The 26460-nt window shown below is 43.5% G+C and overlaps 1 protein-coding gene across 2 annotated transcripts in view; it reads right to left on the bottom strand.

The window, feature by feature from the left end:
- The window catches only part of CUL9 (cullin 9), a 2881018-nt gene that overhangs the window by 421844 nt on the left and 2432714 nt on the right, over positions 1-26460 (bottom strand). For both annotated transcript variants that reach the window (XM_044060287.1, XM_044060293.1), the window contains exon 33: positions 12979-13143. In XM_044060287.1, coding sequence (XP_043916222.1) covers positions 12979-13143 — 165 coding nt within the window. The remainder of the gene's footprint in view (positions 1-12978; positions 13144-26460) is intronic.

Genomic DNA, 26460 nt, shown 5'->3' with positions numbered 1-26460 from the left:
GACAGAGAGGAATGGCGTCTAATAGTTTAGATGCTAGGATGGAGAATGCATGGTCAGTGCAATGGTTTAGTTTTGGAGTTAGCAGGGTGGGCTGAGATTGAGAGATACCCCTGGGATTATATGTAGTGGTTTTGGTAAAAAGTTTATGAGTGACAGGAGACGATATCTCAAGAGAAAGGGCTTTGTGAATTAGTGATTCTAGTAGGATGCTGGCTCTGAATGTACTGGGAGCCATTTATCTTTGGCGAGAGTTAGGCAGTGGTGTTCATTACTGGAGGAGTTAGTAATGAACCAGCAGATTTTTACTGGAGAAGGTTTATAAGGTAGTGTCATTTTCTTTGAAGCTGCAGCTATAATGGGCAATCCACATTCCACCTGAGATAACTGTATGCCTTTGTCTATGGCAGCTTTGGCTGGCTTGAACAGAAGAGTTAAAAGCTTGTTTGTCCAGAACAGCACAGTGCTGATCTTTTTGTGTGTGTTTTGAATGTAAGGTTGAAAGTTAACAGATTCGTCTAGCCATATGCTAAGGTAAATGAATGATGTGGTAGTTTCTATGGTGGTATTAATATCTTTAATATTAAGGAAGCTGGGTGCTTTGGCTATTTTTTGGTTGGTTCCAAATCGCACTGTTTTTGTTTTTGAGGGACTGAGTATCAGTTTCTGGCCTATCAATCACTGGTTGAGGGTTTGGAGGTTATCTTGGAGCCGAGTTTGTATAACAGAGTGGGATTTGTTTGACCTATACATGACTATGTCATCTGCATAAAGAAAGTATTTTTGTGTAAGAAATTACCATAAAACCTTAGATGTCCTTCTCTTCTATATGCTGCTGTATTCATGCCATCAGGGAATTTTGCCTCTGGTGAACTCTTGCACGTCCGGCCATTATACAAAAGTTAAATGCTATCCCCAGGGTGCACGTAACGTCCCGTGCCTCTCTCGGACTTCGGTCGTAAACAGACGTCGGGTATAAAATGGACCACAACAGTCACCTCTTCAGAACTGAATGCCGCCAAAATCAGCGACTACAGAGTGGTTACTCCAAGAAACTGGAATTAGGCAAGTGTGAGGGGGAAGGCTGGGTGGGAAACTACACAGCAGCATATAGAAGAGAAGGACATCTAAGGTTATGGTAAGTTCTTACACAACAATACTATGTCCTTCTATTCTTATGCTGCGGTATTCATGACAACAAGGAGAATGTAAAAGCTCCTGCCCTAATGAAGGGGTGGCGGACCAGAAGCACTTTCCACAAACCCATAGAGGATGGCTCTGGCAAATCCTGCCCTGGCTTTAGAGACCATATCCAGTTTGTAGTGTCTGGGGAATGTGTGATCCAAGGACCAAGACTCTGCCTCTGGGACAGTAGTTGCGCCCGATCCTTTAAGGAAAGCCTGTGAGAGGAACACTGCCCTGGTTGAGTGTGCCCTAACTGGAGCTGGCAGTGACTTACCAAGGTTGGTGTAGCAAAAGGGAATATTTTTTGATATCTAAGAAGATACAGTTTGCTTGGAAACAGGTTGACCCAGGGCTCTAGGATGATAGGAGATGAAGAGCCTGTCAGCTTTTCAGAAGGATTTGGTTTTGGCCAAATAAAACCTGAGTTGTCTGTGTATGTCTAGGGAGTGAAGTATCCTCTCTGCTCACTTCTGCGGAGAGGGGAAAAAGGTTGGCAGATTGATAGTCTGATTTAAGGACAAGTCATTTACAACTTTGAGCATGAACGTGGGGTTAGTATGCAAACATACCCTGCCCTTGTGGAAGACAGTGAAGGGGGGGTACGCCATTAGGGCCTGGTATTTCGGAGACCCTTCTGGCAGAGGTTATGGCCACCGAGAGTATGGTCTTCCAAGTGCAGTGTTAGAGGGAGCAGTCTCTGGCTGGTTCAAATGGTGGTAGAGTGAATTTTTCCAGGACAAAATGAAGGTCCCAAGGTGGTGGAATGGGCTTCCTTGGTACCCTGAAGTGTACTGCCCCTCTGAGGAAGAGTTTGACTTCTAACCTTGATGCTAAAGGTGGTACCACGGGCAGGCAAGCTGAGATGGCGGATAGGTGGATTTCAATGGAGAAGTATGATGGTCTGTATTTCATACGGTCAAACAGGTAGGGCAAGACCACTGGGGGTCTGCTGTCAGTGGTTGTAAGCTATTTTTCTGACACCATATGGAAAATCTCTTCCACTTTGAGAAGTAAGACTTTCTAGTAATTGGTTTTCTGGCCTCCTGCAGAACATGGATCACATCCTCTGTATATATGTGTCTGAAGGGAATCAAGGTCCTATCACCCACAATGTGAGGTTCAGTGTGGGCAGTTGAGGGTGTAAGAATGTTCCCTTGTCCTGTGTGAGCAGGTCCATTCCCTGGGGTAACCTGTGGTGACTGCCCTTGGCTAGATGAAATAGTAGGGGGAACCAATGCTGCCTTGGCCAGTAGGGAGTCACCAGCAAGATTTGTGGCTGTTCTTTCTGAATTTTCAGAAGGACTCTCTGAATGAGAAGGAAGGAGGAATGCATATGCATACATTCCCTTCCAAGAGATTGATAGAGCATCCACCTTCCAAGCCTCTGGGTGAGGTGCCCTGGAGCAGAGGGTCAGGAGCTCTCTGTTCATAGGGGACGTTAGGAATACTCCATTGATAGACCTGGTCCAGAAACACTTCCCTGTACAGCATCCATTCATGAGACAGGGTCATGGTGCTGCTTAAGGAATCCGCCATCACATTGTCTGTGGAGGGGACATATACTGCTTGAAGAAAGATTTGTTTCTCCAGCCTATTTCCCAAGCCTGCAGTGCTAGCCTGCACAGGAGGTAGGACCTTATCCCTCCCTGTTTGTTGATGTACCACAGCACAATGGTGTTGTCTGTGTACCACCTCAGGGTGCCTGGGAGAAGCTGACCCTTGAAAATATCCAAAGCTAGTATCAAGGCTCTCAATTCCTTGATATTGATGTGATCTTTCTGTTGAGTAGGAGTCCATGTGTTCCTCAATCTCTAATGCCTTAGGGTTGCCCCCCCAGCCTGTGTCTGAACCATCTGTGAAGAAGTCTTGGTTTGGGGGTGTGGGCTGTAGGGCCAGGTCCGGATTTGACCGAATCTGGTAGATCCGCCACTCCAGTTCCTTGCACAGGCAAGGAAGTATGGGGATCATGAACTCAAGAGGATGTAAGTGTTGTTTCCAGACATTTCTCAGATACCACTGGGACTTACTCATGTGTAGCCTTGCTGGGTGGACCATGGGGATAGTCAAGGTCATGAATCCTATGATTCTGAGGAATTCCTTGCCCGAGATAGTTTTGAGAGGCAGGATTCCCTGGAAAAACAATATGAGGGTCACAATCTTTTCTGGTGGCAGGCAAGCCATCATTTTCACATCCAGCTAGTTAATGGTACATCTACTACTTGAATGGGCAAATTTTAGAAAAGTTGTGGTACTGTTCAAATAGTCTATAAATCCTACTATATCTTCATCAGATTTATTCCAGGCTATAAATATGTCATCCAAGAAATGGACGTACATAGTCCACGGCAATGGGGACAAAGCATTGAATAAATGCCTCTTCTCCCATTCAAGCATAATGATATTAAAAAAAAATGGGGGCGCTTGCTGCCCCCATTTCAAAATCCCTTCTCTGGAGGAAATGTCGCTCAAAATACACAAAATTGTTTTTTAAAATTGTCTTCATTAATGTGGTCATAACATTCACCTCATCATTAGTAAACTTAGAGGAAGATGACAAAAAGTCATGGAACCACTCTGTTCCCAATTCATGGGGAATAACACTGAATAGATTCACGTCAAAGGCCATAGCACTGAACTTAATGACAAGAAAACAGTCCCTTTGTAGCAGGCCCCTTTACGACAATCAGAAAGGCTGAGAAACTGGAATGCAGCTCAGCAGGGGGCACAGAATCAATGGAGATTCAAGACGACTACTAATTTTCAACATGGTGGAATGAGAAGACGTCCCGGAACAACGAGGAACTAACTTTTTTGACAGGTGGACTACAGGACTGTTAAGCCCCACGATCACGTCTAGCAGCAGAGGTGACTTTAGCATTTTCAATTACACAAAGAATACTTGATGTTAAATATGGAGATTTATACTGTGTAAAGGGGTCACATTTGTTCTGTCGGCTTTTGTCAATATCGACGATGTCATCATTGATTTTAAGTTGTTTTTGAGAAAACTCCATTTGAAACTTATTTTTCAAAACTGTAACAATGACTTGAATATGAATTTGTGTAGGAAAGTAGCAGTTATGTACTCACCATAACGTTCCATCTGAGCAGTTCTACTTAATTTGTCTTCAACCTGTGGGATATGGATCTGTATCGGATCCGAGCCGCCAACTTTACTAGCATCTGCTCCGAGCACCAAGTTCCTCCCCTTAGCCATAACACACCTCCACTACCTTTCATCCCCAGATCGAATTTGCTGAACCTTATACTGATAACCTGACCTGAAAAAAATACTTGTGACCTATAACTGCAGCCCGTAGGCTGATCATATGCCAAGGTCCGGGGGAAGGAGGGAGGGACGTATGAAGACAAATGAAGTAGAACTACTCAGATGGAATGTTACGGTGAGTACATAACTTCTTCATCTGAAGTAGTTTACTTCATTGGGTCTTCAACCTGTGGGACAGAGTCCCCAGCTATTAAACTCCTGGCAGGCCCTCATGGAAGGATATTCCGGAGCACCGCAGAACCAAAGGATGCTCTCCTTCTGGAAATCAAATCCAATTTGTAATGAGAAATAAATGTATGAGATGAGGACTAAGTAGCTGCAGAACAATCATCATCAAAAGACACTCTAGACCAAAAGGCCGCAGACGTAGCGCCATGGACCTAGTGGAATGAGCTTTCATCTGACCTGGAGGAGATATGCCTCTGTCCTTATAGACCTGAAGGATGCATGAAGAAATCCATCTAGCAATAGTGACCTTCGAGATAGGTTTCCCCAAAAAAGGTTTATAGAATGATTCAAACAATTGATCAGATTTATGGAAATTTTTTGTCCTGTGTAAACAGAATCGTAATTGTCTATGAACATCTAACAGGTTGAGTTTGTATTCCATCTTGTTAGAAAAATTAGGAAAAAATACAAGCAAATTGATGGTCTGATTTATATTGACTGATGATGCCACCTTAGGAAGAAAGGATGGATTTGGTTTGAAGGGAAACCCTGTCTTTGTGAAAAATCATGCAAGGAACTTCAATGGACAAGGCCTGTAATTCTAAAACCCTTTTGGCAGAGGTAACAGCCACCAGAAAAGCTGTTTTCCAAGACAAATATTTCAGATCTGCTGTTGCAGCAGGCTCAAAAGGTGGAGCGACCAAAGCTTGAAGAACCATAGTAGGGTCCCATGGGGGACAGGATCTTTGACTTGGGGGGGGGGCATAACAAAAAGGTGCCTCTAACAAAGGCTTTACACAGTCTGGAAGAGGCAGAATTCTCGCCCACATGAAAATGAGAAATGGCAGCCAACTGAACCTTGACAGTAGAAGAACTAGCTCCGTGTTAAAAAATATCAGCTAGAAAAACAAGAATGGCAGAAACAGAAGCCGTGAAAGGGTCTAAACTCCTTTGAGAGGCCCAAAAGGAAAAATGTTTCCACTTGCTGCGATAAACCTTCCTGGTCGAAGACTTATGAGCAGCCACCAAAATAAATCTAACTGAGGAGGATAGTCCAGGAGCCCTAGCAATCATGGGAACTGGAGCAGCCAAGCTGTGAGCTTCAAACTGTCCAGATTCAGATGAGGCACCCCCGAAGGGTGTGAAATTACATCCTGAATGGGATCCAGGAGCCAGAAGGTGAGACCAAAGGAAGGGAAACCATACCTGGCAAGGCCAAAATGGGACAACGAGGATCACTTTGCTCCCCAGTTGACAAGCTTTCTGCAGAAACCTCGGAATAAGAGGTACTGGTGGGTAAGCATACAGGAGACCGGGAGGCCAAGCATGAACTAGAGCGTCTTCGGGGGATTCCCCCGGCAGGGGGTTCAGAGCGAAAAACTCACTGCACTTCACGTTGGAAGGAGATGCGAAGAGATCGCAGCACGGTTGACCCCACTTGTGGAAGATCTGTTCCACTACTGAAAGATTTAAAGACAACTCGTAAGGCATCAGAATGGTCTGTCTTAGCCTGTCTGCTAGGATGTTGGACCACCCCGGAATGTGCGTTGCAATGAGAAAGCGACTGGTGGAGATCGCCCATTCCCACACACTCATGGTCTCGCAACAAACACGAGTAAGATCTGGTCCCTCCCTGTTTGTTGATATACCAGACCACTGACATGTTGTCTGACTGAATTGCAATCGTTCACAGAGGAAGAAAAGTGTGAAGGGCCTGCAACGCTAGAAGGACCGCCGTCATCTATAGGACATTTATGTGCAAGCTGGTCTCTATAAGGGACCACAGGCCTTGGACTGTCCTGCCCAAACAATGCCCCCCCCCAACCCAAGTTGGGAGGCGTCCATGGTCACTGTGGCTTGGGCCAGGACTGGAACAAAGGGTCTCCCCTCCAAAATGTCCGGAGAACACATCCACCATATGAGGGACGACTGGCAGACTTGACTGAGTTGAACTGGATACGCCAATGGCAATTCCAACAGGGACCATTGTACAGCTAGAGTACAGTGCAGAATTCTCATGTGTAACCGGGCACATGGGAGAAGAGTTATGGTGGCTGCCATCAAGCCTAAGGCCCTCAACACCAATTCCATTGGGAGATGAGAGTGGTAGATCAGGGAGACATGCATCCTCAGGTTTTGTACTCTCTCGGAGGTCAGGAAGTTTTGCACCGAAGAGCACCTATCCTGGCACCAATGTAGTCTACCACCTGTACAGGGTCTAGGAGAGATTTGGATGTGTTGATTGTGATCCCCAAAATGCAGGGCAAGAATCAGGAAATAATCCTTGGTTTGGGAGAGTAGATGCCTGGTGGGAGCAGTGAGGAGCCAATCGTCCAGGTACGGATAGACATGAATTCCCTGAAGCCTCAGGTGAGCCTCTACTACCACCATCACTTTGGTAAACACCCTGGGGGCTGTGGTGAGACCAAAGGGTAGGGCTCGAAATTGGTAATGACTGCCTCCTAGCTGGAAGCGGAGGAACCTCTTGGAGCTTCTGTGCATTTTTATGTCATAGTAAGCATCCTGGAGGTCTAACGAGCACATCCAGTCGCTCTCCTGCAGGTAAGGCATGCTGGACTGTAAAGTGACCATTCGGAACTTCTCTTTGGCAACTGACAGGTTCAGGGTAGAATGGGCCTTAAGTCCCCCATTTTCTGTGGCACCAAAAAGAACCTGGAGTAGAAGCATGATCTGGACTGATCTGGGGGGACGGTTTTGATGGCTTGTTTTTCTAGCAGCTTGGAAATTTCCTGCGCTGCTGCCTCCCTTTGCATGGGTGGTCTGTCCAGGGGGTGTCAGGGAGATTTGGGGGAACCCACAAAGGGGATAGAGTATCCTCTGGATATGATCTGAAGCACCTAGCGGTCTGATGTTATGGACTCCCATACTGCTAGGTGCAAGGACAATCGTCCCCCGACTGCCTCCAGTGTAGAGCAGTCAGGCCAGCCCCTCAGGGTCACTGCCTGGGTCTGTCTGAGAAAGGTTCTCGAGACTCAAAATTCCTTGGACGCCCCTCTGCCTCTGGGATGGCACCCATTCTGTCCCCCTCTGCCTCTAGGGGAAGAAGACCCTGAGTGTCCCGGGAATACTGTGATTTATGGAACCACATCTTCTTTTTCCCTCTCTGGTTCCGGGAAAATGACCTTTGAGGGTTCGAGAAGCGGTTCCCGACAGCAGACAGTGTCTTCCTGTCTTTCTCACTCCGGACTAATGTTTCTTTGACGGTCTTACCAAAGAGAGTAGAGCCGTCATAAGGGGCATTAGCAAAAGATACCTTAAAGGGCTCCGAAAATTGACAATCTGAGCCAGGCGTTGCGCCTCATGGACATGCCGGACCCAGCCGTCCCTTCCATAGCATGTGAAAGGAGTCGCATGGATGTATTGGTGACTGCTTTTAAAGTGGCCATCCTCGCGGAGAACGAGGCCCTGTCCCTCCTGTGACATGGACTTTGGGGGAGACTTCTCCAGCTCCTTTACCAGGTTGCACTGGAGTCTAGTGACATGGGCCAGGTAGTTCAGTGCCCTAATTGAAAAGGTAGCTGAAGCGTAAACCTGCTTCCCTAGGCGATCCATCATCCGTGAGACTCGGTCAGGAGGGTGAACCGAGAAACTCTCCTGGGAAGTTCCTTCTTTGTGGCTGCTGCTACCACCATAGCGTCTACGGGGGTGCCCTTGTTTCATGCTGGTCTGTCTGTGGGGGATTTAGATTTTGCTGGATCTTTTTGGAATTGGTTCCATGGTGTCCGGCTCCTTCCATGCCCACGAGGTGACCAGATCCACCAAAGGTTCCGTGGGAGGGGACACAAGGAAGTAGATCGGCCCATGCCAAAAGCCTACAGGAACACAGACTCATCATTAGGTGGTTTGGGGGCAGACCAACCTCCCCGTTGGTGCAGGATTTCCATGACGTCTCCAAAGGAGACATCCTCAGCAGGTGACCTAGGGGAACCTTCTCTATCATCCAAGTCCGTATCCTCGGTGAGGGACTCGCGGGAGTGCAAGTGCCTCTTCTTGCACGCATGCTTGCGATGCACCTCTCTGGTGGGGCTCTCCGGAGGGAACTCGCAAGCCACTTGTTCCTCAGGGGAAACCATCTGGGGCTCCTCGAGCACGGGCTGTCCCTCTGGTAAAATGATGGGGACTGTAGCAAGAGCCGTGGGGGTCTGGGTGGAGTCTGAGGGGGCAGTCAGGGGTCTTGATCCAGCGTAGAGAACCCTTTCTACCATGAACGCCGAAATAGAGCGAACCTCCTGAAAAACCAATAAGGAGGCCAGTCTCCCCGGGTACGATGAGAGAATTGGAGCCAGGCCCGAAGAAGACAGTGTTCCGAGGGAAGGAACTTGGCCAGACAAAGGTGGAGCCGATGAAAAAATTTCCACTCCCTCGGATCCGACACCCAAGCTCTGGCTCAGAGAGAGGCTCGATCCAAGCTGGTCGGATCCAAAACACTCCAGGCAGCAGTTGGCGTTGAGGAAGCAGGTACCATTGGCACTGACCCCCTGACTAAAGCTATCCTCGGATCTGAATACTCCGAACTCAATGGATGGATCAGAGAAGGAGATATCAGCTGGAAGAAAGGAAGTGAGATCCCCCCTCCTCAGGGAGAGGGGGTTGGCAATACCCACATCTGGATGTGAGCACGGATGAACCTCATCATCATTTTATCCATACCAACCTCAGACAAAAGACCGGGTGGACCTCGACAAGGCCACGGACTCCGACCTTGCCGGTCAGGGTACTGAGGCCCTAGAAACTGAATGCGTCTCCTCTGGCTCCAGGGAGAACCTCGGAGATCGTAGCCGAGGGGAGTCACGGATCCGTAGAGTTTTTACAGGAGAAGGGTGGTCCGGAAACCTCTTTCGCTTTTCCCTCGCCTTCTACACTCTCTCCTTCTCCCTGCCCCTTTTCCGCTCCGCTTCCACAGGTTTTTGCACAGGAGGTTGAGTCCCAGCTTAGGAGGGAGGAGAAGCCAGGCGAAGAGAAGAAGGAGAGGTGGCCACTGTGACCAAAGACAAGGCAACAAGTCTCTGAAGGGGGAAGAAGGCCTTTCGGAGCCAACTTGGCCTTCCTATCTTTAATGGCGCAAGGGTAAACCCCGCACATATAGAGCATTCTACACTCAGATGGGCCACGCCCAAGCACATAACACATAGTGTGTGGCCATCCACAGGGGATAATTTATGGCCACACTCAGTGCATCTTTTGAAAATAGGCTTGTCAGCCATACTATCAGAAAAAAGAAAATTTTTCAAGAAAATGTTTTCTTTCTCTCTCAGAACACCCACTCACCACACACAAACACTTAGGGGGGAGGGGAAGCAAAAAATCCACACAACTATTCAAACTAAGCTAACTACCCTAAAACTCGACACACCAAGCGAGGGGAGGAGAAGGAGAACCTATTCTATCACTACCTAACAATTTTTAAAGAAAAAAAGATATTTTAAAAGTTTTTTACCCACTATTTCTTCAATGCTTTGTCCCCATTGCCATGGGCTATTGTAGGCCCATTTTCTGGATGACATATTTATAGCCTGGAATAAATCTGAGGAAGATATAGCAGGATTTATAAACTATTTGAACAATACCACAACTTTTCTAAAATGTACCCATTCAAGTAGTAGGTGTACCATTAACTATTTGGATGTAGAAATAACTGAAGACCTTGAAAGAAAAAATGTGTGAGTAATATTTATAGGAAGCCCACATACTCAGTCTTTTGCACTATACTAGTTGGCACTCGGCTCATCAGAAGTGGGGACTTGTAAAGGGGCAATATATTAGATTGGCCCGGATGACATCAGAGGATCACATTTTTTTTAATAGCGTGTAATAAGTTGTCCAACATGCTGTATGCCAGAGATTACACAGCCCATTTAGTTCAGAGTATATCCGATGAAGATAAAAGGAAAAGAAGTGATAGTATACACAGACCATGTCTACTGTATGAACAGGATGGGGGGGGGGGGGTTGGTGGGATAGGTTCTCCCCGACAACATAAAACTGGATTTGTTAATTCCAGTATTACCATCTATATGATGGAGTATTTGGACACTATCAATATTTTGAAAAATAACTGGGTCATTTTTTTATGTTTTGAAGTGCATCAGATATTACTGGTAAACAACCTAGAATTGTGTTTAAGAGAGCGAAATCTATAAAGAACCATCTGGAACAAACTAGTGGTACTTCTTGGATTACTAGCTCTAAAATTATAGGTACATATAAATGTGGTGCTTGTTCACAGTGCAAATATATTTTAGTGAATGATACTCTTTTATGTTAACAGATGTGTTAAAACTTCCTTTCACTGTACTTGTAATTCTGTGGGTGCGGTTTATATTGCCCAGTGTCAGGAATGTCCTTCTTTTTATGTGGGAGAGACTCAAGGGACCACATATATGATGTAGCTCACAAAAAACAGTATAATGCTTTACAGAGACGTGTTAGATTTTCCTACACACAAGTTTTTGTTTTTTTTGGGTAGATCTCTATAAAAATCTCGGAGGGGGGCCTTGGACAGACCATATAGAAGCAAAGGTGCTAACATGGCAGATTAGGTTTAATGTCTATGTGTACCCTGGTTTAAATTATCAGATTTGTACATCAAGTATTTTAAAATTAAGACCCTATAAAGTTTAGAAGCTGTTATTTAGTTACTATTTATGAGTATTTTAATAAGTGGTACTTTATGTATTTTTTGTAAGGGATGTTTTGAATGTTTCTGCAAGGGACTAGTTGTATCAAGTGACCTAAGGAAATAGGTATATAAATGTGCAACTAATTAGTATAACCGATTCTGATAAAGTCCTGGATACACTCGGACGACGGCGCTTAATCTTGGTTTAAAATGAATTTTGTGTTCCTGATGCTACAGCTCGGTTGTGTTATTTTTCCAAGCTGGTGGTGTGCTAATCTAGTATCAACCTCTCACTCCCAGCATTTCCTAATCTAGGTCTTTGCAGTGCCTGCGCCTCTAGCTGAACATGGGTCATTTGAGATGTAGCTAGGGCTTTAACCTTCTACAACATATGGCTAGGAGGGGCTACTTAAAATTTTGGAGTGCATCACTGAAAAGTATTTCGATCCAGGGGGACAAGAGACTTTCACCTCAGATACTTCAAAGCTATGTGGGAGAGAAAGAAACCCCATAAAATTGCTTAATTGACAATGGATGTTTAATACCTAAAAAGCTGAGTAACCAAACATTATAAAATTATTTCTGTACGTATACTGAAGAATTTATCATTCCTCTGCACAGATCATTGATAAGACCACGTGGAATATCAAATGCTTAAGAAAATACTGCAATTAGACCAGAAACTTCAGAGACAAATAAATAATAAGGGCTGTAAGGAAAACTGCATGCGAGAGAAACTGTAGACTGAACACATTTCTTGGAAATCATGTCATGCCTAGTACACATTTTCTAAAACTGGAGTGAATATTTAGAACCTATTAACAAGGAAATGCAAGCTCACATGGAACAAATTCAAAGAATGCAGTACTTTAGCACAAGCATTATACCTTCTTCCCCCCCAAAAAATGCAGTTAACCCCTTTACACTCTGTACTAATCCAACCCATAATACCCCTCTATACTTGGCACTTATCCAGCCCATAATTGAGTACAACAGCCTGTTCAGCATGTACCATACAAAGCACCTGTAGCAAATGGAAGAACCTCAGAGGTTTCTAACAAAGAATCTCAAGGAGCTCCAGCATGTGCTTTACACAGACTGACTAAAGTCCCTGTCACTATACTCAGTATCGTATAGACTTCTTAGGGGAGACTTGTGCCTAGCCTACAGAGCAATCCGAGACCAAAACCTAATGAACTTACTGCATATCCGTAAATCAAACAGAACTAGGGCTACCACTTCCAGGGACCTAAATATGGCCTGCAACTTAAATAGGAAACACTGGAAGGACAGATTTATCTCCCAGCAACTGCCACGTCTTTGGAACAGACTACCAATTCATGTGAAAAAGAGCACCTCTATGACACTGTTCAAGAAGAACCTGGACAAGTGGATGGGGCACCATAAATTCTTACTGGGGATGGAGGCCATAACCCTCCTGGACATGGGCAGTCATCACTAAATGCAATCTTGGGTACTGACTAACATTTCTACGTTATTACATTGGGATGAAACAGCTAGACTTAAAAAAGACCTCCAGGTTGATAGCCTAGTAATATTCTATGATTCCAGAACATCCTGTTTATCAAATACAGAGATAAATGATTCTAAAATCTCAGTACAAGTTGTGATCTGGGATGGATTAAGAGTATAACCAGAATTTCATAGATGGAAGTGGATGAAGAACTGAGAACAATACCTCTGGAAAATTACAGTTGAAACAGGACAGCCAGGAACATTTTGAACAGATTTCTCCATTTCCAATGCCCTCCTTGCACAGAATCTGATCACATCCTTGTGGATTGGTGCACCATGTCAGGTTTGAGCAGCATTCTACATAACCTCGAAGTAAACTGTTGTTATACTGTAAAAAGAAATAAAAAATGCACTATAAAAAGACATATAACAATGAGGATAACATTTCACACATGTAACTTTCCTAAGAGGTCAGGAATACATCATACTGTCATTGCTAACAATGACAAAACCACCAATAAAGGGGGATAACACACATTTACTCAAATAACATGGAACTTAAGTTGTTGGGACATGTATTCTGAGTAGGGTCCTGCACCTTATGGGGCGCATTGTGCTTTCATCATTAGTTATAATGCAAAAAGATAAGCCTGTTAAAATGTGCAAGTCAACAAAAATAAAAGTTATGCACTCACCAAAACTATGCATCTGTGTTGTCCACTTTCATTCTTCCTAAACGAATGGGTCTCTGATTCGACTTAACAGATTTTCACTAGATTCTAGGATCCAACTCTCGAGCTCCTCCCTTTACTCATAATGCTCCTAACCAATGCACCAAACTCAGATCAAGTTTGCTGCTACTATATAACTATCTAAATATATAGCATAAAATAATAATAATAATGCAGAGAGAAAGTATAACAACAAAACAGGGGCTCAAACAGGAACTGTGGTTCCTAACAAAAAACTTCTTCACGTTATTCCCAAAGACATGGATGGGGAAGGTGGGAGGGAAGTTGAGGAAGAATGAAAATGGACAACACAGACGCATAGTAATGGTGAGTGGTTAACTTATATCTGATGTCATTTTCATTCATTCCTCAATGAATAGGACAGTTGCCAGCTACGATAACCTTGAGCAGCTCTCATGGAAGGACATTTCGGAGAACAGAAGAACCAAATATAGCCCTGTTTCTGTAATGAGCAATAAAGGTATGAACATTAGACTAAGTGGCAGCTGCACAAATAACATCAATAAGAAAGTTCTGGCCCAAAAAGCAGCTACATAACCATTGACGTAGTTGAGTGTGCTTTTGTCTGTTTTGGCAAGGTTAAAGCTTTTGAAGATTAAACATAAGAATTACAATCTGTTATCCATTTGGCTAGTGCAGTTTTAGATACTGGTTTTCCCAATTTGTTAATGGCAAAGAAACAAACAATTGGTCTGTCTTTCATCCTATGAACACAGAAACAAAGTTGCCTATGTACATCTAAAAGGTGAAGCATGTACTCTCATTTATTGTCAAATTTAGGAAAGAAAACTGGCAAGTAGATCACTTGATTGATGTTTGCTTCAGAGGCAGTTTTGGGTACAAAGGAAGGATTAGTAAGCAACGTAACCCTATCTTTATGAAAAACTAAATGAGGTGGTTTTGGAGAGTGCTTGAAGTTTACAGACTTGCTTCACAGACGTTATGGCCACAAGAAAGACTGTTTTCCAAGAAAGAAATTTGAGATCTGTCTTAGCTAAAGGTTCAAAAGGGGATCATATCAAATTCTACAACACAACAGTATGATCCCAAGGTGGAGTGGGATCCTTTATCAGAGGCCTCAGTAAAGAGTACCTTTAAGAAATGGTTTACATAACTTCGATGAGGCTAAAGGGGAAGCATTGCCTTTGATGGGATAGTTGGAGATGGCTGCCAGCTGAACTTTGTTTGTGGAAAAACTAACACCACTATGAAACACTGAAACAAGAAAATCTGAAACAGCAGGGATTGGTGCATAGACAGGATCCAACACACACTGTTGTGCCCAAAAAGAAAATCTTGTCCATTTACTCTTCTAAATCTTCCTTGCAGATTGTTTCTGGGATGAGAATAAAATCTGGTAAACAGGAGAAGAAAGCCTGGAATGTCTAACCATCATCCCTGACAGATGTGAAAGAAAGTCGGATTGGGGTCCAGTGTTCAAGGTGGATGCAGTAAGTGAGAACAGAGGAAGGAGAACCACACCTGCAGAGTCCTGAAGGGGGAATGAGGATGACTTTGCCTTTCAACTGGAGGACTTTCTGAAGGAATATGGGGATTAAAGATAGGGGAGGACTAGGGCCAAATGCGGACCAGAGCATCTCTCTGGGACTGTTCTTGAGGGGGAATTAGGGAAAACAACCAACTGCATTTGTTGTTGAGGGGAGAGGCAAATAATTGCAACAAGGTTGACCTCATTTGTGGAAGATCATATTTGCCAGTAAATGATTCAGACACCACTTGTGAGCCATCACGATAGTCCTATTGAGCTTCTCTACTAGAATGTTTGATTTCCCTGGTATGTGCATTGCTACAAGAAAGCAATTGGAGGAGATCGCCCATTGTCAGACTCTCATTGCTTCTTGGCAAAGGGGGTAAGATCCAATTCCCCCTTGTTTGTGGCTGTATCAAACTACTGATATGCTGTCTGCCTGGATACAATTTGACCTTAGAAGAGAGTTCTGAAAGGGCTGCAACACCAAAAGCACTGCTCTCATCTCCAAGATATTTATATGTAATCTGGTCTCTTGTGGGGATCACGTGCCTTGAGCAGTCCGTCCCAAGAATGCCCCCACAACACAACTGGCAGGCATCCGTGGTCAATGTGGCATTTGGGGGAGGAAGGATAAAGGGACGTCCTTGACAAATCTTGTTGGACTCAATACAGTAGGGAGTCCTTGTAGACTCAAGATAATTTTATAGGATGTTGCAATAGTTGTTGAAGAATGGACCACAGAACTGCTAGATTTCACTGGAGGATACGTATGTGAAGATGAGCAGTAGGTATCAAGGTAATCGCTGCAGCATTCAATCCTAAGGCTTTTGCTGGGGAGGGGGCTGAGAAATAACCTATTTCTATGCAATCTCAAGGCAAGAATTCTGTTTTGTGGTAAGACATTAAGAAAATTGATTGCATCTAGCCAAGTCCCTATGAACTCCAAGGCTTAAACTGGGTGAAGGTGGGACTTTGAAAGACTTATTGCAATTCCCAGGGATTGAGATAATCGGAGTAAGTAATTCCTGGGTTTTACTAGAAGATATCTGGCTCATGTGGTGAGGAGCCAGTCGTCTAAATAAGGAAACACTCTGAACCCATGCAGACTTACATGAGCTGCTACCACTGCCACACATATGAACACCCTGGGGGCTGTGGTGAGATCGAAGGGCAGGGCTCTGAACTGATAATGATTCGCTTTCAGCCAGAAACGCAGGTATCTTCAAGAGCAACTGTTCATTTTGATGTGATAGCACATGTCCTGAAGATCTACCAAGCACATCCAGTCGTCCTTCTGTAGCACAGGCAGAATGGAATGAACTGTGACCACCTGGAACTTTGAGTTCTTTGCAAACTGGTTCATACAACTGAAATCCGGGATAGGTCTCAGGTCCCCTGTTTCCTTTGGCACGAAAAAGAACCTTGAGTAAAATTCGGATCATCTCTGGTCTGGTGAGCCCTCCTGGATGACTCTCTTGTCCAGCAGCTTGTGAATCTCCAGAGCTACTAACTCCCACCGATTGGGTGGAACATCGGGGAGATGCTTTCTTTTCACAGAAGGCATTTGCAAAAAGGGAATGAAATACATATATTTTGTGATGGGTGCTCAGGCTTTTGGGTGGAAAGCCAAATGCCCACCACTTGCAATCCTTCAGGAACATGGAAAGGGTCTATCCAAGAAGGAATCTCACAAACCCTGGTTTTGCGGACCCCCTCTGCTGCGTGGGCGGTGCCTTCTATTATTATTTCCCCCACAGCCTCTGGAAAAAAAAATCTCTGCATGAGTCCGGAAAAGGTCCTTGAAACTTCCAGAAACACATCTTCTTACCACAGTGTTGATTCCTAGAAAATGGTCTCTGCAGGGTAGAAAAATGGATTCCCACAGCAGATGTCTTTCCATCCTGTTCACTGTGGGAAAGTGTCTCTAACTTTGGGGACAAACAGGCAGGATCCATCAAAGGAAGCATTGATGAATGATGCTTTGAAGGGCTCTACAAAATCACACAATTCTAATTGCTTTGCCTGAACCGGCAGCCTGTGAGGAATCCTCAGATGCATGAGAGATTACCCTCATGGACATATTCGAGACTGATTGTAGGGTGGCCAACTAAGAGGAAAAGAGCTTCTCTTCCTCAGTTGACATAAACCCAGGGATAGTTAGAGAGTTCCTTGATTAAGTCCCTCTGTAACCTAGTGAAGTGTACCAGATAGTTTAGCGACTGTAAAGCAAGAGTTGCTGAGGTGTAAACTTGCTTCCTGTACCTGTCCAACCCCCTAGATTCTCTATTAGAGGGATGAACAGAGGAGCTCTGGTCAGCCATCTCCTTTCTGGCACCACAACCCTGGCATCCACTGGGATCTCCTATTCCAAAACTGTCCATCTTTAGGTGCTCCAAGAATTGTATCCAGACGTCATGGAATAGGTTTATCAGTATCTGGGTCCTTCCATGCCTTGCAGGAGACAAGATCCATCAGCTCATCCGCTGGGGGGGGGGTAGATGGGCCAGACTTGAAGGCTTCCAGGAACACAGATCCCTCCTGGGACAGGTTTCGAAGCACCAACCACCTTTTTGGCATAGGATTTCTAAAATATCTCTGAAGGAGACGTCTTCTGGTACAGATCTTGGGGACCCTTCCCCTTCATTAAAATCAGTGACTTTGGTCAAAGATTCCTATAGGGAATCTAACTGCCTCCTTTTACACAACCTCTTCTGGAGGACCTCTTCAGTGCCGTGCTCTGGGGAGATATTGGAAGAGGCAGGGAGTTCCCTAACTGGAACTACCTGGAAGCTCTTACGGGGTGGCTGTCCCTGTGGAGTAGGATGAAGAGTCTCAGAATCAGGATGGGGGGGGGGGGGCAGTGATTGGATCAGAAGACGTAGTAGTTGAAACAGCTCTCAGATGGCAGAATACCCTCTCCACCACCTCAAAGGCAGAGGGACCAGCTGAAGTAGAGATCAATACAGCTGAAGGCAAAGCTCTCAGACCAGAAAAAAACAGGGCCTCCCCAAAATCCTCCACTTTGATGGAGGAGTTGAGGACAAGCTGTCCAACTCTGAGACTCCAAAAGCTTCAGATTCCAGGTAATTCCCCTGGATCCAACGCCAACACTTTGGCTCTGAGACGTGTCCTGCTCAAGGGGAGTCAGAGCTGAATGGATCAGGAAAGCAGTAGGAGTCAAATATAAAGGCATCTTAGGATCTGACAGTTTAACTCTTGGAGATCTCGGATCTGAAGGCTCTAAAACAGAACATCAGATTGGAGAAAGAGAAATGATGGTATGTGTAAGAGGCTTAAGGCTCACGGATATGAGATGCATCTGGTAAGACTCCCATCTGGATCTGTGTTCTGAGAAACTTTCTCTTCATCCTATCCACCTCTGCTTCAGAAAGACTTCGGGAGGACTTGTTCGAAGAGGAGGTGGAAGGAACTCAAAATAGTACCACAGGTACAGTGCGTTATGTACCCCACATAACCAGGAAAAAGACAATGCACCAGAAACAAGGGTCTAAAAGGTTAAAATATCACTCCTTTAATAAGACATCAATAAAAACAAAAGCATATAAATATTGAGCTCTTTCGTCCCTAATTAACTGGGGACTTCACAGGATACTACTATCCATGCATCACTTAAATATCTACTTCCATCCTCAAATTAAAACAAATTAATCAAATGAACAATTAAAATACATAATTATATAATTAAACCAATTACAAAACATGTATGTATATATACACATAATACATGCATGAACCTTATGCCTTCCATGGATTAGTTTATCTAAACTGTTTCACCCTCCACCTATGAAATACTAACAATTTTGTTTAAAAAAACCTTTTTCCTTAAGAGACCGTACATATTATTTATCAAACCATCTTTTCCCTTACCAGTAGTAGTACCTACAGTTTACTAGCCTTTGTTTTTAATACTGGCACAACAGATACAGAATCATTCAAACCTGGCGGAAACACTAGTAGAATAGTTTATTTGGCTAAATGTGAAAGCTGTACAAGCTATTACATTGGAAAAATGGGACGTGCATTAAATACATGAATTTACAAACATGTGTATGATATTAATAATGGGAAGGAAAATAATGCACAGTATAAACATTCTCGTGTGTAGGAATTTTATGAAAATTGTGTTTGGGATAACTGATCAGATTAATGTGGATCCTTGAGGGGGTGACTGGAAGAATGCATTAAGTAAATAATTTCAATGGCAGTTTAGGGTGGCTGCAATGTTTCCATCAGGTGTGAATGTTTCTATATCTGCTGTGCCAGTATTAAAAACAAAGTCTCTCTAAACTATAGGTACTAGTATTGGTAAGGGAAAAGACCAGCAACACTGAAATTAGTGAATAAATGTGCGATTATAAGGCCTCTATCACATTTGTGAAATATGGCTTTACAATAAATTGTGGCTAAGAAAAGACCAGACTTCTGCTGACTTTGTTAAACCTGTGGGGGACAAAGGCATACACCCCAGTTCGTGTCATTAATGTTTGGAAAAAAAAGAAAGTAATTGCAAGGAAAATTTATTTCTTAACAGTATTTGTATAATACAATTCATTATACAAATTGCATGTTACTCAGCAAAGAATTTTCAGTGACTGTTGTATGCAATAAAGATAATACAGTAACCAAGCACTTTTTTCTTTGTTAGTTTCAAGGTATGTAGGCATAAAAGAAGAAAGGCTGGACACAAGGATGTTAAGTTAAGAGGCTTTAATCTTGGGGCGTAGATGTACACTGATTATAAAATATGTAGAACTGAGATGTTTTCTTTTACTTTTGCATAGGTGAATGTCTGGATTAATGACCTTAGTTTAATCTAACAAGTTTTTAGTATAAGCAAGTGCGTTTATAAACAAGAAACCTCTTTGAATGTAATGAATAGCTTTCTTTTAGCAAACAAATGTTTGGTGTGAGTTGAAAAGTATGCAGCTCAGGGCAGCTGTACATTCTTTTATGTTTACAGGTGAAGGCAATAAATCTCGAGACGTTTGGACATTGTCTGCTGGGAGAAACATAAAATTAAAAGGTACAATGGCAAGCATCTTAATAAAAAATAAAGTTTGAAATTATCGCACATGAATCAAATTATTCAATGCATTTACTAGAACAGTTTTTAACTTTGTTTTATTTAAAGATAGCCAGTGTACTTTTTCTTAAGGCTAAAATTAATGTTTTTGAAAGCAAATAAGCTTTTTTTCACATCTGAGAGGGAAATAAAGATAAGACAAGAACAGATGATAATTAGTGCAATCACCAGCACAGGCTGTAACATGCATCTTACCATGGATCACCTAAATGTCAGGTTAGTCGGGTGCAGCTGTCGATTTGGGACAATTCTTCTATTGTGAGGATTAAACTTAATTACTTAAAAATGTACATAGTTTTGTGAGTTTGTTGAAAGTTAATAGATGAAGGTGTTCTGGGAGGCGTTTTATTTTTTTTGAGCGTTTTCATTAAAACAGAAAGTCTTGTAAAATGTGATTAGTTCAAATGGAGATGACAAGAAATAAGCGTATAACTTAATGGGTGCATGTAACACAAAAGCTGGAAATACACATTTAAAAATGGACATATATAATTGGTGGGAACAATGACTTCTTATCATAATGGTTGCATTGTCCATATCGTTTTGGAACGTGGATAGCCTCATAGGTATAGATAAAAAGGTAAGAGTACTGAATTACATTTAGAAATGCAGCATGCAAACAGCAACACTACAGGAGACAACTGGAAAGAACTGAGCATGTGAATTTGATAAAGAAAAGATTTCAGGATGGATACTCAGCAGAATATGAAGGACAAAGGAAAATGGCAGTACTTACACTAATTTCTAGAGAAGCTCCAACAGTGACAGAAGATAAAAAAAAGATAATAATCAATAGATCTGCAGTAGTAACGGGTTACTGTCAAGGGAGGAGGATGATGCTGGCCTGTATTTATATTCCACTTAAAACTGATATTCTGGATCTTAAGAAATTTTATGGAGAAATAGTCAGTTTTTAACAGAGAATATTACTTATAGGTGGGGGGATGTAAGAGTGAGGATGCATCTGGAGAACCCAGAAGGGAAAATATAACAAAAGAGGGTATAATTCTGAAAAGAATTATGAAAACATTTGGTATGGAAGACTTGAATTCAGTAGTACGAACTCAGAGAATTTACAAATTACTTCCCAAGATACAATAACTGGGCTAGACTATACAGAAATTATATTTCACAGGAACATGTGCATTTAATTGAAAGTTTCAACATACACAGACATCCAATAACTATTTCAAATCATGCACTAATAAAAACTAGGATAAAATGCTGGACAATGAAGTAAAAATTAGATACTAGCACTTCCCACCTACTTGCTAAAAAGAGAGAAATTTAAGGAATGGGCAGTGGAAATTATTTCAGAATCATGAGGGAAAATGGAAATTTCTTCAAAAGGTATAGGTAGTAAGTGGGACACAAAAACTGGAGTTTAAAAATAGGGTAGAAATAAAAGAAAACAAAATATTTAAGAAGTAACACATTATTTAGAGGGGCTGACAAAAGTTAAAGTAATACAAAATACAGGGAATCTCATAGAACAAGAGATGCAAGTGCAGAGTGCTAAAGAGAAAATAAGGAAGTATCTGGATAATATGCATGAGTTTACAAAGATTGCTATTAAGCAACTCTTTTTAATAGCTCAAAAGCACAAAAACATTTAGAAGATGGTTAGGAGCAGAAGGTTACTGAAAATGAAAATAAAACGGACCAATGCGTTTTCTCAAAATAGAAAAGAGGGTAGGAAGAAAATGCTCACGAATAACCCAGGGGAACTCAGAAGATTGCAATCCCAATGCTGATGAAAACGTAGCAAATGACATCTTAAGGGATGAGAGGAGAGCAGGGCATTATGAGTAGGGGGGAAGAGCTCAAATTTTCAGATCATAGAGCTGTAGTATATGGCTGAGTTGGATCCGATCCCACAGGTTGAAGATCAAATGATAAAACAACTTCAGATCATATTTTTTTGGAAATCTAACAAGCTGGCAGATTTTAAAAAATCCCTAAATACATCTTTGAATTAAATGCTGGGTAGCAAATGACTGTAAATAAGGAAAAGATTCTTTTGATCTGGAATATAAGATATGAATTGTCTAGACATAGTAAGCCCTTACTTAGTTTAATGTTAATAGCTGCCAAAAAAAAAGCAATTTATCACACAGTGGAAATAAGAATATATTTCAACATAAAGGAAGCCCTGGTTATTACAAAGGAGGCAAAAAACTGGACGTGTGATCTTTAGAAAATGGAAGTAGCAAATGTCATACAAATGAAGGGAATCTGTGAAAAAAGAATAACAGTTCAAGAAGTGGAATGAGGTTTAAAGGAAAGCAGAAAATGAGCAACTTATGTAACGTTGGAATGAATGAAAAAGTACAGTTTTGTACACTTACCAAAATGTAGACGTTCGAGTGTATTCACTGTTGCAGTCATCACACTAGGATTATCCTGCCAGGGGTAGCCCTCAGTCGGCCCGAAAACCAGAGCCTTAGTATTTCTGCGTCGGTTGCTGTCGCTCCAGGACTGACGTCAGGTCGTCAGTGGCATAAAAACAGGCAGCCGACGCCATTGCATCAATTTTACTTGCGCCAAATAGGTTATGGTGGAATAACACCACCAGTAGAAAGTAAAGACCAATAGCTAATGGCTTAACACTCCCTGTAAAGAGTGAGGAAGAAAGAGACAAGGGAGCTGGAGGGTGGGAAACCAGGATTGCAATAGTAAATATACTCGAACATCTACATTTATGGTACGTGCACACAACTGTACTATGCTCTTCATGTTTCACTGTTGCAGTCATCACACTTGGGTTGATTCCCAAAGCTGAAGAACGTGCGGAGGCAGTCAAGAAGAGTTGGAGCTGACTGGTATGCCCTGCAAGACTGCGGCTGCAAAGCCTGCCCTGGATTTGAAAAAGATAGGCAGGTGGCATTTGCTTGGTGAAAGTATGAACAGAACTCCATGTTGAAGCTTCCAGGATGTCCCTGGTAGGGACCCCTCTAAGAAAGGCTGCAGAGGTTGACGTTGCCCTAGTGGAATGTGTTCTGACCCCCTGTGGGGCTGGTTTCCTGTGGTGTTTGTAACAGAAATGGATACAGTGTGCTAGCCATTTGGAAATGGTTTGTTTTGATATGGCCTTGTCCTCTGCCCCTGGTGCAAAGCTGACTAGTAACTGGTTAGATTTCCTAAAGGGCTTAGACCCATCAAGGTAGAATCTGAGCTGTATGCGCACAGCTAGAGAGTTGCAGGATCCTTTACCCCTTATTTTGAGGTTTAGGGAAAAAGGTGGGCAAATGAATAGATTGGTTGAAAGCCACACTGGACACCACTTTAGGTATGAAAGTTGGGTTAGTCCTGAGGGAGACCCTGTCGGCATGAAAAATAATGAAGGGTTCCATAGCCATAAGTGCTTGTAGCTCAGACACTCTTCTAGCTGAAGTGATGGCCAGAAACAAGGCTGTTTTCCAAGACAGGAATTTTAACTCTGCTGAAGCTGCAGGCTCAAAGAGGGGAAAGCGTGAGCTTTTCCAACACAAAGTAAAAATCCAAAGCAGGAGTAGGGGGCTCTTCTTGGTGGCCTTAAATTGTTAGCCCCTCTAAGGAACTGCTTGATGAGAGGGTGTGAAAAGAGAAGTGGCTTAGTGCTGTAATGTGCAGAGATGGCAGAAGCATGGATTTTAATGGAAGAGAAGGATAGGTCCCTGTGGAGTAGGTCTGCTAGGTAATCCAGGATGAGAGGTAAGGAGGGCTGTGCTGGGTCAGCTCCTTTAGTTTGGATCCCAAAATAATACCTTTTCCACTTGTCAGCATAAGATTTTCTAGTGTTGGGTCATCTGGCTTCACGTGTAACGTCCAGGACCTGCTTGCTTAGGCTGGCCACTGGAGGAGAAGTCAAGGAATAAACCAGGCTGCCAGGTTCAGGGTCTGCAATTGTGGATGCAAGAACTCTCCTTCCTGCTGAGTCAGGAGAGTTGGAATTTGAGGGAGGTGCCATGGAGGCAACGGTGACAGACTGCGCAGTAGTGGTTACCAGTGTTGGCATGGCCAGTCTGCAGTAGTGGTTACCAGTGTTGGCATGGCCAGACTGGGGCAATCAGGATTGCTCTTGGTCTTTCCTCCCTTATTTTGAGTGATTTGAACAGTTGAGAAAGCATGTTTTATGTGAAAACGCTTCTCCAAAATTAAACAACTGTTCTTTTATGCCGTGGTGGTCATCTGGATTTTTTTTGTTTCATTCTTTTGAGTAATACTCTTGTAAGAAGAGGTAGAGGGGGAAATGCGTAGATTGAGAGGTTTACCCATTGGAAGGATAGGGCATCCACTTTCCAGGCCTTGCTGTGAGGTTCCCTGGTGTAGAATTTGCTGAGCTGGTGGTTGTTGGGGGAGGCAAATAGGTCCATCTGCAGGGTACCCCATTTCTGGGTCACAAGGCTGAAGGTGTTGTGGTTTAATTGCCACTTGTGTGGGTCTAAGAGATTTCTGCTTAAGTTGTCTGCCAGAGAGTTGTGGTTGCCGGGCTGAAATTGTGCTAGCAGGTGAATATGCATGGCTGAGCCCGTGTTCCAAAGTGTTATGGCTAGCCTGCAGAATGGGTAAGAGAGGGTTCCCCCCTGCTTGTTGATGTACCACATAACTGTGGTGTTGTATGTTTTTATTAGCAGGGGTCCTGGTGAGAGTAGGGATCTGAAAGCTGTTAGTGTGTGCTGAACAGCTAGCATCTCTTTTTGGTTGATGTGCAGATGAATTTGGTTTGGGCTCCAGTGGCCCTGAATGCACCTGCTGTCCAGGTGTGCACCCCAGGCATAGTCTTATGTGTCTGTGGTTAGGGTCTGGGTGGCGTGGGGTTGTGAAAAGGGAAGTAGCTTGTTGTGGTTACATGCTGCTGCCCACCAGAGGAAATCTTTCCTTAGATAAGGTATGATTGTTTCCAGGTCCTGAGAATGTTGACACCAAAGGCTTTTTAACTACCACTTGAAGTTTCCTCATATGCAGTCTGGCATATGGAATTAGTAGAATGCAGGAGGCCATGAACCCTAGAGCTTGCAAGATTTTCCTTGCGGTTAACTAGGTTCTGGTGGCCAGTTGAGAGAAGTAGCCTGTCAGATAGGCTTGTTTTTCTGGAGTAAAGAATGCCATCTCGGATGCTGTGTCCAGACTAGTGCCCAGGAATACAATTTTTTGACTGGGGACTAGTTTGGATTTCTTTTCATTTATAGTGCACCCCAGTGAGGCTAGTAGTTCCTTTACAAATGTCAGGTGCTGCAACAGCTTTTCCTGACCATCTGCCTGAATCAGGCAGTTGTCCAAGTAGGGGTAAATTTGAATATTTCTTTGTCTGCAGTAAGCAATGGCTGGAGCTAGGGATTTTGTGAAAACTCTGGGAGCAGTGGATAAGCCAAAGGGAAGTGCAGAGAACTGATAATGCATAGATCCTGCCCTGAAACGTAGATATTTCCTGCAAGAGTTTCTGATTGGGATGTGCAGATAGGCCTCTTTTAGGTCTTGGGCGGCTAACCAGGCATCTTTGGACAGCATAGGGAGAAGCTACTGTAGGGTGAGCATTTTGAATTTTGGTACCACCAGGAAGGTGTGTAGAAAGGAAAGATCTAAGATTGGGCACCAGGTGCCCTCTTTTCTTGGTACCAGGAAAAGTCTGGAATAGAAACCTTGGCCTATCTGTTCTGCAGGAACAGGGTGAATTGCCCTCATGGAGAGCAGGGAATGAACTTGGTTTTGTGCCTCTGCCCACTGGTCTGGAGGAAGGTTTGGGAACCCTTTTGGGGTTGGCATCATGTGGAAATAAAATTTATACCCCTGTGACACTATGTTGAGGACCCATCTATCGTTGGTGATGGAGACCCAATTTTTTGCATGGGAGGCAAGTTTTCCTCCTAGGGGCACAAGCAGATGGGCAGAGGTGAGAGGAGAAGTCATTGTGAATTCTTTCCATAAGGGGGTGGCTTAGCACTCCCTGTTTTAGAAGTGGAGGTACTCCATTGCTTAGATCTCTGCATACCCCAAGACTGCTGTCTGGGGTCTGTTTACCCTAGGTCTAGTCTGAGGCGGCCTTGAGGGGGCAGGAAAGGACCAATGTTTTGAGGGGCAATGCCTAATGAATCTTGGAGGCTGGACTTGCAAAAAGACTAACTGTCTGCATAGACTTAGCTTTTTCTTCCATCTTTTTTAAAACATCATCTGCTCTGGTGCCAAACAGATTGTCTTTGTTCAGTGGTGTGTCCAATAATTTTGATTTGACATGGTCTGGCAAGGTCTGTTCCTTAAGCCAAGCATGCATTCTAAGTACAGAACCTGTGACAGCTGCCCTGTGGCAGGATGCTTCTAGGGCATCAAATCCACATTGCAGGGTATGGTTACTAACTTGGCTTGCAGAATGCATATGCC

This window comes from Protopterus annectens, chromosome 1.part0, assembly GCF_019279795.1.
Source record: "Protopterus annectens isolate FY-2018-M chromosome 1.part0, PAN1.0, whole genome shotgun sequence".
Lineage (NCBI taxonomy): Eukaryota > Metazoa > Chordata > Ceratodontiformes > Protopteridae > Protopterus > Protopterus annectens.
This window is presented reverse-complemented; position numbering and strand designations above follow the sequence as displayed.